General features: G+C 45.8%; 1 protein-coding gene across 2 annotated transcripts; it reads left to right on the forward strand.

Moving 5' to 3' along the window:
* Positions 1–5,971: 5,971 nt before the first annotated feature.
* LOC147727375 (perilipin-2-like) lies at positions 5,972–12,388 on the forward strand. 2 transcript variants are annotated; one of them, XM_086961457.1, is made up of 8 exons: positions 5,972–6,055; positions 7,360–7,405; positions 7,501–7,696; positions 9,122–9,204; positions 9,454–9,706; positions 10,696–10,880; positions 11,217–11,351; positions 11,654–12,388. In XM_086961457.1, exons 2-8 carry the CDS (start codon positions 7,376–7,378, stop codon positions 12,011–12,013), a joined length of 1,242 nt encoding a protein of 413 aa, XP_086817583.1. In that variant the 5' UTR covers positions 5,972–6,055; positions 7,360–7,375; the 3' UTR covers positions 12,014–12,388. The 2 variants fall into 2 exon arrangements, with proteins under 2 accessions (XP_086817583.1, XP_086817584.1); XM_086961458.1 differs by having other exon boundaries at positions 6,055–6,111.
* Positions 12,389–13,610: the final 1,222 nt, after the last annotated feature.

Raw genomic sequence — 13,610 nt, forward strand, 5'->3', positions numbered from 1 at the left:
CTTCTAAAATTCTCATGCCATGGGAACTGAATTGTAAGGGGTGGGTTCGAAAATGAATATTAAGTCTAAAATTTAGGAGGTACCATGACCTAATCTTCTCCCTTGCCCAATCAGAATTTAGGGAATCTTTCACTTGCAACATTTGTGGGTGGTACATTGACCCAAAAACAGTATAATTAGCCTAGGTTTAGCTAGAGAAATTGTCCGACTTGTCCGAATAGCTGACCTGTCACTGACCCAACGAACTCTATAGGTGATTGATACAGAGAGCTGCGGAGCACTCTGTCTGTAATTTCCACTGACTCAGTCGGGGTTTGGGAAACCTTAAGTGCTGGCGAAGCACTTTGCTGGGAGATTCGAAAACCCAATCGGGTTATTGGCAGATTCCTTGCAGAGAGGGGGTAGCGCAGGCATTGCATCCGAAGCTGCAGGTGTTGGTCTTACCCTTTGGTGAGCCCAGTCCTGATCCAAATCTTGGGGTTATCCTGTCCTACCTGTCCATGAGCCGTACCTGCCCGCCTACTGGCATCCTAAGTCCTTTCCCGCCTTTTCCAACTGACCCGTGGCCAGGGTTAGACTTCAACCTATCCTAGGTAAATATAACTGAGTGTGGGTGATGTCTATCTAAACTTCTCTCTCTTGTCCTGAATAAAGCATAATTGCCTACGTCCTTAACCCTGTTTTCTATAAATAAGGTTTCCTTGCAAAACCTGTCTATTAGCATGTTCCATTTTCTCCCTACCTTTAGTCGAATATTGAATCGTTCACACATATAGTATGTTCCATTCTTACCCTCCCTTTAGCGAAAAGTCCATCTGGATGAATCAAATTGCTTAAGTTTTTTTTTTCTTATAAACCGTTAGTGATAACCGAAAGTCTGCTTTGATTAGTGTGTTCCCTTTCTTTACCCGCCTTTAGTGAAGTTGTGAAAGTCTGCTAATCTAAAAATAGCGTGTTCCTTATTTTCCCTTCCCTTTATTTTCCGATTTCTAAATGTTTCTTACTCTAATTCATAGTTACACCATCTTTTTAATCCTAGTTATAGACAGTTTGATCTGTGTAAATTTGTGGCTCATATTTTATTTATTTAAAATATTTTATTTATTTAAAATCTTATATAGCGCGCAGCTACCCTTGGGCATCCCGGCGCTTCCAGACAACATCAGATGGTAGAGGGGACAGCATAGAGGCGTTATGCCGGAAACAGAAAGGTTTTAAGACCTTTGCGGAAACGCAGTGTACAGGGCTCAGCTCGAAGTTTTAGGGGGAGCGAGTTCCAAAGCTTTGCCGTGTTAAATGAGAATCTTCTCCCACCAGTGCAGGCCTTTTTGACTCTAGGCACCATCAGGAGATGTTTCGTGTCTGATCGCAGCGTTCTGCCAGCTTTGTAGGGAGTCACTAGATTTTTTTAAATCAGGGGGCCTTTACCTGCGAGAATTTTATGAGCGGTGCAAAGTGCCTTAAAGGTCACTCTCTCCCGCACGGGGAGCCAATGCAATGCCTTCAGTGCCGGTTTCGCTGATTACGTCCTCGGAATGTCCATGAGCAGCCTTGCCGCTGCATTTTGGACCTGTTGAAGGGTCTTAAAGGTTGATTCAGGGGCGCCCAGAAAGATGGCGTTACTATAATCGAGTCTAGATGTTATAAGACCCTGAATCAGCAGCTTCCTCGATGTTACCGGTAGTAGAGGGAAGATTTTCCGAGCCGACCTGAGCAGGGCATAACATACTCCTGCTGTTTTCTTGGCTTGGGTGCGGAAAGACAGGTCTGGTTCTAGCCAGACTCCAAGGCTTTTGATCGCATCTTTGGGGGCCGGGGGATCGCCCATACATCCCGGCCAGCTGAGCGGCGGGAGAAGGGTAGTTTTACTCCCCAGCAGCAGTATTTCCGTCTTTGAGTCGTTTAACTTGAGGGAGGAATCTCCCATCCAAGTGTGAACATCTGCCAGGCAGGAGTTCAAGATGTCAGGATTGTCGGCCAGATGTGATAAGGAAACCACTAGCTGCGTATCGTCAGCGTAGCTGACGATTTTGATGTCATATGGGGATACTACGTCCTCCAGGGGGGCCATATATACATTTAATAATGTGGGGCTCAATGACGAGCCCTGTGGCACTCCGCACTGGAGGGGAATGGATTTGGATCTCTCAGGGCCATCCCACACCTGGTAGGAACGATTCGAGAGAAAAGATCTCAGCCACTGCAGGGCCACCCCAGAGACCCCTACCTCAGCCAGCCGTCGGATCAACACCTGATGGTTCACGGTGTCAAACGCCGCGCTGAGGTCCAGGAGGATCACCGCCACTGACCCTCCTGAGTCCAGGATGCATCTTGCTTCCTCGACAACTGCCAAGAGGGCCGTGTCTGTGCCCTGACCTGGGCGGAATCCAGTTTGTGATGGTCGAAGGAGTCCATTCGACTCCAAAAAGGCTGACAGCTGCCTGTTGACCAACCGTTCAGCAACTTTGCCGAGGCCTGGCAAGAGCGAGATAGGTCTAAAGTTAGCCAGGTCATTAGGGTCCAAATTGGTCTTTTTTAAAAGAGCCTTAACAACAGCCATTTTCCAAGTGGGTGGCACCACACCCTGAACAAAAGAGGCGTTCATAAGGTCTGTTACGGGAGCTGCAATGGACGCTGTTACCTGCTTGAGAAACTTCATGGGGACCGGGTCCATGGGAGAACCACTTTTAATCGACGATAGAGTTTTGGCGACGTCGCTCACTGATACTGGGCCAAAGGTGTCAATGTGGGAAACGTTCTCTCTGGCCCGAGATCCCACGACCTGCTTGCCAATGTCCTGAGATAGGTCCGGCTGGGGCAGAGAGATTAAGATCTTCTCAATTTTTGTGTGGAAGAACTCAGCCAGTTGTGTGCTTTTTTGTTTGTCATGCACCACATCCGGCTCCGGAACTTTGAGCAGTTCTTTGACCACTTTGAAACTCTCCCTCGAAGAGCTCGAAGCAGATTTGATGCGGTCATCAAAGAATAGGGCTTTCGCGCGTCGCAGGGCGGACTTATAGCCCCTAATTGCAGCCCGATATTCTTCTCTCCTAGAGACTTCCCAGTTCGTCCTCCATACCCTCTCCAACCTTTTACATCCCTTCCTGAGGGTGCGAAGTTCTACGGAGTACCACGGAGCCGAGCCAACTCGTTTCTCCCTCTTAGGAACTCTCTTTTTAGGGATCAGAGCGTCCAAAGAGGAGGAAAACCAGCTGTAGCAATAGAAGATGAAGAAAATTAGATAAAGGTTTTGAAAACTTCTTGGCGTCTGTGGTTATTATAAAATACAAACCGGTTTTCTAATGTTGAATGGTATTTTATGCTATTTACTTACTCCCAAAACTAGCCCCTGATCCATTGTGATGTTAAGTACCTGTTACAAGGATTGGTAAGTCAGGTACACGGAAGTAGAAAGAAGAAAATCTGAATTACTGATAACAGTGTGTAGGTTACCTGATTAAAATATATAAAGTATTTGGAAATTATTTTTTTATGGGCCCAAGTGTGCATTATGTTGGTCGGGTGACCTGCGCGCTCTATCACTGGCGGCCGGAGGAGCGACCCCGCCCTCTTCCGGCCCCTGCAAAAACCCGTCCGGGAAAATCTTTTTGATGGACGTCTGTGCTTTGTCTAAAGCGGAAAAAGTAGTGACAAACTTATTTAGTTCCTTTATAAAGGGTTCGCCAAACAACTTGCCCTGTGCAATAGGCCCTGCTTCCGAAGTGGCCAGGTCCCTAAGCTTAGGGTCGATCTTGATGAGGAGTGACCTCCTCCGCTCAGCCGCCAATGCACAGTTTGCGTTGCCCAAGAAGCATAAGGCGCGCTGTGCCCAACCTGCCACGACCTCCGTGGACATCGCCGTCCCCGATTCTTTGGCCCTCTCGGCCAACTGGATGATCTGTGTAACGGGGCCCACGGCGTCCAGGAGCTTATCCTGGCAGTTGCGCCTGGAACGATGTATGCCTTTCCTAGGGTCCTTCATGAACTTAGCGAAGAACGCACAGAGCTTCTCATCAATGTCCGGGGTGACCGCCACTCTGCCCTCCAATTTCGGGTGAGGGCATTCGCCTTACATGCGGGTCCTAACCTCCTTCTCCAGGGGTTGACGCACCTTACCCGCCACATACGCCGCTACATTGGGGTCAGGGGTCAGGGGTCCATTCCGACGATCTAGGGTGGTAAATTTTCGTCGGGTCAAACATGTCAGAGGCTTTGTCTTTCCCCCCTAGGGACCCCGATGAGTGAGACGCCGGTCGCCAGGGCCGACCCGTGTACTCCTCTTCATCCTCCGAGGAGACATCATCCTCGGTAACACCCTCTCCCTCCACCGGGAAACCATCCTCCTGGTCCGATTCCGGGGCCACCTCGTCGCCATCCTCTCCGGGGTAAAAACCCTCCCGGCAGGGTACATGTTTGAGCGTCCGCGCACTCTTGCGGGAGGAGTTCCTCAAGCGTTCGAACTCCTCCAGGTGCCCCGCGTGACGCTTAGCCGACTTCTTCCCTGCGCACCTCTGGATCCGCGGTCTACAGGCACTGCGGTACCAAACACCCCAGGGATGCTTTGGGCGAGGGCGTCCACTCCCTCCCGTAAGGGTGCCAGTACAGTGTCCAGGCCCTGAGAAAGCGCGCGACCAACCGCCGGTGTCAAGGGTTGGGAGCAGCATAGCTCTTCCGCCTCCTGAACGGGGGGGTTTGACTGCTCAGCAGATTGCATTCTATGAGGGTGTGAGGACTAAACGCCTTAAATCTAAATTCAAGAAGGCAGCCCCCTTGCCGGTGCTCCGACAGCTTAACTGTCAAAATCCAGGTGCAGTACCTCATTTTCGCCACTAGATGGCATCGCGCAAACAACGTGCGATCCTCAGCACCGAGCCGGTGTCAGGGCGAGGGTTGCTGAGGCAGAAGGAATTTCCGCCTCAGCGCGCCACACAAATGGACAGAAGGCCGCGAGGGAATACAACGTTTAGCATGCATTTTTTACAACGCACTACCATTACAACGCAGGCATTACCACGCATACCATTACAACGCATTGCGCTGGGGGGCGCTCTAGGATAGGGAATAAGTTTAATTTTATATCCAACACCTTCCCTAGTGTCCACGAGGACTGGAGTTGGAATATAAAATTATACTTACCACTATCCAGCACCTCAAAGCGCTATGCGTTGTAACGGTATTCGTTGTAAATACCGCGTTGTAAAGGTATGCGTGGTAATAGTATGCGTGCTAAAGTCATACATCCGGCCGCGAGCGCAGCCTTGTCCCCAGCGGCGGCGCCCCACAGAGCGAGGACGTGCTTCTCACAGTCCGCGTTGACACAGCAGTGACGGCGCAAACAGCGCCTGTCGCACGTCGTTCTGCCGAAGTACAGGAATGAAAAAGCGCACTACTGAAGCTAGCGCTATTGCACAGGCACAAAACGCTCAATAACAATAATGAAACACACAGTACGTCAGAAAGATAATAAAGTGACTTATCTGACGAGCAGAGAAGAAAGAGGAAGCGGAAGGGACGTCACGGCCAATTATACGGCGGACGGCATCATCATTGGCTGGCGGTTACTATGGACACTTTGCCCCATGTGCTCATGGGAGCTGTAGTTCCAATAATGTGTTTTGATTGGGCTTTTCTTTAAATTGCTGTTATAATAAAGAGAAGAAAGGACTGCATAATCCTCGCCTCCGTCCTGACATAGAATTGCATCATAAATCCATCCAGCACGTTCTTTGTGGCTGAGTAAACAGTCTGACGACATACTTGTGAAAATTAGACGAGAGGGCTCAGTACTAACATATAACCACCGGACGACCCTTTCAACCTAGCTTTTTGCATGAAGTTAAACACAACAACGTACTGAACAGCTTGAAGGAGGGCGGGGCTTCCGCAGGTGGGAATTCCCGGAGGCAGCGCGTGACGAGCAGGTTGCACTCCGGCTTTATGACGCTCCTGTGCTGTCACAGAGTGGGCTGAGCAGCATTCTCGCGAGAAGCGCAGGAGCATAAATAACGGTCGCGCATCATACTTGGTAGCAGAACTTATTTGTGAAGCGAGCAAGGTGAGTGGATTGTGGCGATTGATAGTTCGACGCCTACAATGGTCGGGATGTGGAAGGTATTTATTCCCGTTAGGTGTTATACATAAGGACTTCGTCGCCTCTGGAAGGAGTGGTGATTTACTTAATTTCTAATATACGCGCTCTAACATTTTTCTATGTAGCGCTTAGAGGGTTCACTTGTAAACTTTAAGCGGGTAGTCGGAGTCTTCCTCTGCACTGCCTGTGTGCCCGCATATCACAGGACACCACAGGGATTATTTGAAGGGCTTTAAATGGGCCGGGTCCTTTCGGTGCTGAGCACTAACAGGTTTAAAAAGAGGGTGCTGAGACGGGTACCTATCGAGTTCTCCTTTTTCGCCTTCACCCTTGGTGATGAGAAGAAAGATGGTAACTGCCGGGCCACCCTTCACTGCCTTTGATCTAACTTCATAGAGGCTCGTTATAGATAGATCGGTCTCATTTCATAAACGAAGTATTTTCAATATTCTAAACCAAGCCATAGTTGTTGCTTATTTATCTTAGGCAATTAACACAATTGACGAAGCCAATATCCCTGGTTTGTTGTATGTTACTTGTGGTGTTATATATCTAGATACAGTGACAGAAACAGCAAAGTACCAGTCGGGTGGCATATAATGCTACGCATCGATTTTCAGTTTGTGTTTTTAACTCGCACCTTTAATTACGTCGGACGCGCTCCTTTGAGATCTCTTCTTCCTTTCTTCCCCCCCCCCCCACCCCCCCCGATTTTTTTCATCCCTTATAACCCCCCGATGTCTAGCTTTGATTTTCAGTTGTTGTCGGTTTTAAGCAGATAGTCTAAGCGTATGTTCCGCCCTGGAGCGCTTATGTTCCTTTTGAGATTTCGGGAGGGGAGTGGACCCACACTACTGCTCGTTGGCACATGTAGAAATGGGTAAAGAAAACGCGACAAACTCCGAAATCCCCGTTTTAATGTCGCATGTTGAAAACGTGACTTTTTTATTTGTTTAAACCATACTTGAATTAATGGCTTTTGATTTCGCTCGATGTCTGTCACAAAGCTGGGCATTTACTTCTATGGTATTTCTCTCTTCCACGCCAATCCAAAATTCCTTCCTACTCCGCTATATTCTGGGATTAGACGGGCTCATTCCTTTTCTAGTTAACATCTTTTTTGCAGTGTCCCCCAAAGACATGATTTTTTCTTTCGGGAGTTGGCTGGTTTCTCTCGTTCCTTTGCTAATGTGTATTAGTGGTGGTAAGTAGTTTAGTTGCTGCCGTGACTTTCTCCTTACGTTACTAATCCTCTATCCGTTCAATAGGATTTGCGATACAACAATGGCTTCGGTAGCAGTTGAGCATCCACAGGTAATGGCTTATTTTGACTTTGCTTATTTTTTTGTATAGTAAAAGCAGTGACCTTTTTCCAGTTGACTTACAATGTTTGTTTGTTTCTTAAACAGAATGTGGTGTCACGCGTGATCGGCCTCCCCCTCATTAGCTCCACCTATGGCATGGTGTCCTCGGTCTACGCAAACATAAAGGAGAACCATCCCTACCTGAGGTCTGTCTGTGAAGTGGCAGAAATGGGAGTATTGAAGGTCACTAACGTGGCTATAACCAGCGCTAAACCAATACTTCAAAAGATGGACCCTCAGAGTAAGTGAAGCTTGTCTGATTATTGGCTCGCTTTCCCCCGCCCCCGTGAAAATGTTAAATGCAATGCTGTTGCTCAAGGTTTAAAAAATTTTTACTCGGTGTTTTACATTTACAATGCGTGATTTGGGTGGGAAGATGGACTGCAGTTAAACTACTGTTTTACTCGGCATACTGTTCCAATTTGTGAATGCATCCCTTGAAAGTAGTGATGTAAGTAACCCCTTTCAGTCCGGTATCTACACCTTTAGGCCTGGGATACAATAGGAAACGCTAAGGCTGGGGCCTCGTGGGAGGGGGGAGGGGGGCTCGAGTTTGTCATCCCTCCAGAGGGTATCAGTTGCACAAATGGCTGGCAGAGAAGGTGAGTTCAGATTCCGGACTATGTTCCTTTTTGGGGTAGGCTCCTTTTGGAGGTGCTCGAGAGGGGGAATACCTACAAAACCCTAAACATGATGCACACCCTGGTGAATCTCCAAGGGCGCGGGACAGGGGTGAGATGGCTTACACTGATTAAGAGACCGCCTTAATGCACCAACAGTCAGTAACCATTAAATCTAGGTTGAGGCTAATACAGCTCATAATACAACACGGTTTATTATGACAGGGCACAACTACATGCAATGGGAAGAGCGATAGGCCTAGACTGCGTGAGATGGACTCACTCTTCTCGCCCCCCACAAACACACAATGTGTTTGCCCAGTAATCCAGCCACATTAGGACCAAGTGGCACACGAATTGCAAAACACCCTGGTGTTAACTCACTTGAGCCAGAATGTCCTTTTTGGGTGTACAAAATGATGTGAATGTCCCTGGGCCACGCTCCTGTTTAGCATTAGGGACTGGTGGTAGCGTAAGGGGGATATTGCCGTGCATTGGGAGGGGGTGGTTGTGTCAGGAGGTCTAACCTACAAGGGTGGAGAAAGGGGTTGGATATTTATATGGCCAGGGAGGTACCTAGAATAGCAGGCTGCTCTGATAATGCTATAAAGTCTTGGCTACCTGGAGGCACTATTATGGGCTGGGTCTTATTGATAACTGGTCTTGGCTGTCGCATACCATATGACCACTGCAATGTGTTGCCAGGAAACTTATCATGCGACTGTAGACTGAACTGCTGCACTGCATCTACCTATGTTTACAACTGTTTGGTATTTGTTTGTATACTGTTGTGTATATGCAAAGAAAAGTGAATCTATCCCTCAGATACTTGAGTGTTAGTATGGTTACTCTAAATCGAACTCTTATGGCCGTGAGATCAAAACTGTCTACCTAGACATGAAATTAGTCACGTCGCACCCTCAATCTTACTAATTTTGAGTAGAGGCTGGCCGCTGCATGTACATTGCTCATTGAAACTCTACAAACTGAATGGTTTAAACTGAAACGTAGTAATTCTTTTTTTTTTTCTTTTTTTTTTTTTTTAGTTTCAGTTGCGAATGACTACGCATGTATGGGTCTTGATAAGATAGAGGAGAAGCTGCCAATATTGTATCAGCCGTCAGACAAGGTAATGGTTTCAATAATTTTTTTTTAATGTGTGGTTAGCAATACTGACTGTGCATGCCCTTTATTTGGTTCTGTAGTTGATTATTACTGTAATTTGCTACTACTAATTCTAAACTTCACGCTGTGCAGCTTTTATCTTAGTCGTTTTTGTAAATACTTTTGTAATTGAACATTTGCCAAATCAGGAAATTTCTTTTATGCTTAAACGATACATTGTATCAAATGTAAAGATTTGTTCTCTTTTCATTAGATTGTGTCTAAAGCCTCCGATATGATGATTGGTGCCAAAGATACTGTGGCTCATACAATCACTGGTGTGGTCGACAAGACCAAAGGAGCTGTTCATGAGAGTGTTGAATTGACAAAGTCTGTTGTACATGGCAGTATTAACACAGTGCTGGGCAGCCATGTGGTGCAAATGGTGAATAATGGTGTGGAATCGGCACTCACCAAATCAGAGACTCTACTAGAACAGTATCTCCCACTGACCGAAGAAGAGTTGGGTGAGTACATCTGAGGATTCGTTTAATTAGTCCGCTGTAAGCCTTTCTATATTTGAAGTTTTTTTTATTTTTTATTGCTGGTATCTTAAACATGTGTTCTGTCCAGTTTCTAGTATCGAAGGGACTTTCTAAGGGCCTACTGTGCAGGGAAACTGATGGCTATGGGACCTTGATGCTGGCTGCTGCTCACTTTGCCATCACATGTTTATCTCTTAGGTCTCAGGGTGCCCTTACCTAGTCCTTGCGTTGCCACAGCTGGTTGGGTTTAGTGTCATTTGATCTGCAGCCAATTTCTGATAAACCTTCAGTTGGCACACAATTTCCACTGGTCTTCCCACTGTGCTCAGTTTATACACTCCCTGTCGTGTTTAACTTGCGGGTGCTACTTTCCGTTTTGTGGGGGTGGGGGGGTTGCTGCAACAAAGATCTCCTATGACTGACTTTGTTAACGTTTGAGGTCTTTCATGGCTGCCAGACTTGCTTTCTCAGGACATTTGTTAAATAATTTATAATTCGTTTAGTGGTGCTATGCACCAAACAATTGAGTTTGTTTTTGAGTTTGAATGGTTTTCGTTTGGTTTGTTCATTTATTTCCAAATATAAAATTGAATACGAAAGCTGTGTACCTTATCCTTTACCACGGCAGGATACTAAATTTGTCTTGCTCATTTGGCAGCACATGTTCATGTCTAAATGTCACCCCTTAATTCTCCAACAGGCAAATAAATCTTCTAACACGAGACATAACTTGGTGAAGCTAAAGTTAGTCTTTTATAAGGGGCTAGGGAGCTCATGCTTTCCATGCCCCAATCATACAGCACTTGCTTCACAAAGAAGCTGGGTAAATGGCTTCTCTTACCACTTGTAATGGTTACTGTGATTGCGGGACATTATTCCCTTCACTTCCCTGAATGCATAAGTGTGGGTTATTGTGTATCGCGTTGGCAGGTTGTGGTCCTAACTTATAGTTTTTTTTTTTCTGTTTGCAGCTGCAGAAACTGCATGTGTGCAAGGCATTGAAGATGGGGCTCAGAAGCCAAACTACTATATTCGAATAGGTTCCTTGTCGTGCAAAGTTCAGAAGCGTGCCTACAGGCAAGCCATAGCCCGGTTGAGTGATGCAAAATCCAGGAGCCAGGAAGCAATTTCTCACCTCCACCGTACGGTTGCCCTGGTAAGAAAAGCATTGCAACTGCATGTATCCCTCTAGATGTATACATGTGTCTAGTATTGAGCTGAAAGTCCATATCTTCCTTTTAAAACTTTCTTTTATACCACTTTGCTCCAACTCAGTGGGGTTGGAAATGTGCATTAAACATTTGCTGCATTCATTGCCTGCCGTTTCCTTTTAATCTGACCTGTTAGACCAATAGCATTCAAAATGGACAATACTTGACATGCAAATGTGTTGTAAGGGGATTTCTTAATGTTACTGCAGTGGTTAGCTGCACTCTGGTTACTTTCTTACTGTTATCTACTGAACTGTAACGCAACGCACTTTCTTCTTCAGATGGAATATGCACGGAAAAATATGGATAGCGCCAACCAGAAGCTGCATGATGCCCAAGAAAAGCTTTACCAATCTTGGTTGGAATGGAGCAAAAGCACAGGCCAAAACGTTGGCGAGGAGTGTAACGGCACAGAGGTAACTCTGCACTTTTCTGATCTACAGATTTTTCCAGATTACTGCCTTAATGTTTAAGAATTTGTTGTGCGGGCAATATAGTGCTATTTATACCTTACATTTGTGGATGCTTGCTGCAGCCTTGTGCATTAAACTGAAGCTCTGCAGAATCCTGCAAGACTTCAGTGGCTTCACTCATGAAGCTGATGTGACTGGATTCCTGTGCTCAAACTGATGCTAGTATAGGCAGCTTGTACAGTCTGTAAACTTAATACTGCGTAGCCTTGTCAGTTCAAGTACTTGCAATCTTTTTCTTTCCCCAGGATGTTGAGTCTCGTACCCTGGTGATTGCCCACAACCTTACAAAACATCTTCAGACCACCTGCATCACTCTAGTGTCCAGTATACACGGCCTGCCCCACAACATCCAGGAACAGGCTCACCACATGAGTACAATGGCTGGTGAATTGTACCAGAACTTCCACTTGGCCTCCTCTGTAAGAGAAATCTCCGACAACGTTCTTGCGACCACTAGAGGACAATTGGACAAAATGAAGGGTTCAATGGATAATATGGTGCACTATGTTGTGAACAACACGCCACTCAACTGGTTGGTGGGTCCCTTTTATCCCCAGTTGGGTGGCACTCATCATACGGAGGGAAAAGGTGAAGGAGGAGACTAACAGCCAACATGCATGCAAAAATTAGTTTGTACCATGTGCACTGCAGCTCTCACTGTATACTATTTATGCCAAGTTATCTGCCAGCTGTGCAGCATGGATCATCTAATCATGATGGATAAGTTGGACATGCAAGGATAAATGTATAAAAGCTTGCGGAGCACTGGTATGACCATAATTGTATTTACCTCGAAGGTAATTTACCAAATCTTGCCAGTTACTGGTCTTTATTGAGCACTTTTTGTATCGCACATGAATTTCTGGTGAACATGCTTTTGTAGTAAGTGCTACGGTATCCAAAATCCTAATTGTTCTACACCACTTCATAGTGTGTCACCATGTATTGTGTATTTATAGTAATAAACACTTCTAGCAGCATACTGTCTCGAGTGAACCTTTCATGTATCCTCCTGGGTGAAAATTAAAGTCAGGGTTGCAAGTGGAAAACACACCTAATGTTCTGATAGAATGACTGTGTGCATACCTAATCAGAACTGATGGAGGGCTGATTGAACTTCACAAACCCTCCAGTCTCACCCATGTAACTTTGAGTTGATTGCAAATGAATTGTCCGACCATGCTTGGATATGCAGGTGTTTGGGTGCCTGGGCTTGCGTGCCACACTTTCAACTCTAAGCTCACCAAGTGGGTGTGCTGTATAAACCGTGAAGTAGGAAACTGGAGCAAACCTGAAGTAAAAGGGAAGGAGTGTGGGATGCCGAGATGGGTCATAATTGAATAATAAAGTACAAGAAGGCCTGCAGAAGGTGAGTTTAGTCTTAAGCCATTGTAATGTTGAGCAACACCTACGAAGCTGGAGGTGTTGGTCGTACCCTTTGGTGAGCCCGGTCCTGATCCAAATCCTGGGGTTATCCTGTCCTACCTGTCCATGAGCCATACCTGCCCGCCTACTGGCATCCTAAGTCCTTGAGGGTCCTTTCCCGCCTTTTCCAACTGACCTGTGGCCAGGGTTAGTCTTCAACCTATCCTAGGTAAATATAACTGAGTGTGGTTGATGTCTATCTAAACTTCTCTCTCTTGTCCTGAATAAAGCATAATTGCCTACGTCCTTTACCCTGTTTTCTATAAATAAGGTTTCCGTGCAAAACCTGTCTATTAGCATTTTCCATTTTCTCCCTACCTTTAGTCGAATATTGAATCGTTCACACATATAGTATGTTCCATTCTTACTCTCCCTTTAGCGAAAAGTCCATCTGGATGAATCAAATTGCATAAGTTTCATTTTCTTATAAACCGTTAGTGATAACCGAAAGTCTGCTTTGATTAGTATGTTCCCTTTCTTTACCTGCCTTTAGTGAAGTTGTGAAAGTCTGCTGATCTAAAAATAGCGTGTTCCTTATTTTCCCTTCCCTTTATTTTCCGATTTCTAAATGTTTCTTACTCTAATTCATAGCTACGCCATCTTTTTAATCCTAGTTATAGACAGTTTGATCTGTGTAAATTTGTGGCTCATGGCAATAGAAGATGAAGAAAATTAGATAAAGGTTTTGAAAACTTCTTGGCGTCTGTGGTTATTATAAAATACAAACCGGTTTTCAAATGTTGCATGGTATTTTATGCTATTTACTTACTTCCAAAA

The sequence above is a fragment of the Lissotriton vulgaris genome, chromosome 3_1 (assembly GCF_964263255.1).
Source record: "Lissotriton vulgaris chromosome 3_1, aLisVul1.2, whole genome shotgun sequence".
NCBI classification, from domain to species: domain Eukaryota; kingdom Metazoa; phylum Chordata; class Amphibia; order Caudata; family Salamandridae; genus Lissotriton; species Lissotriton vulgaris.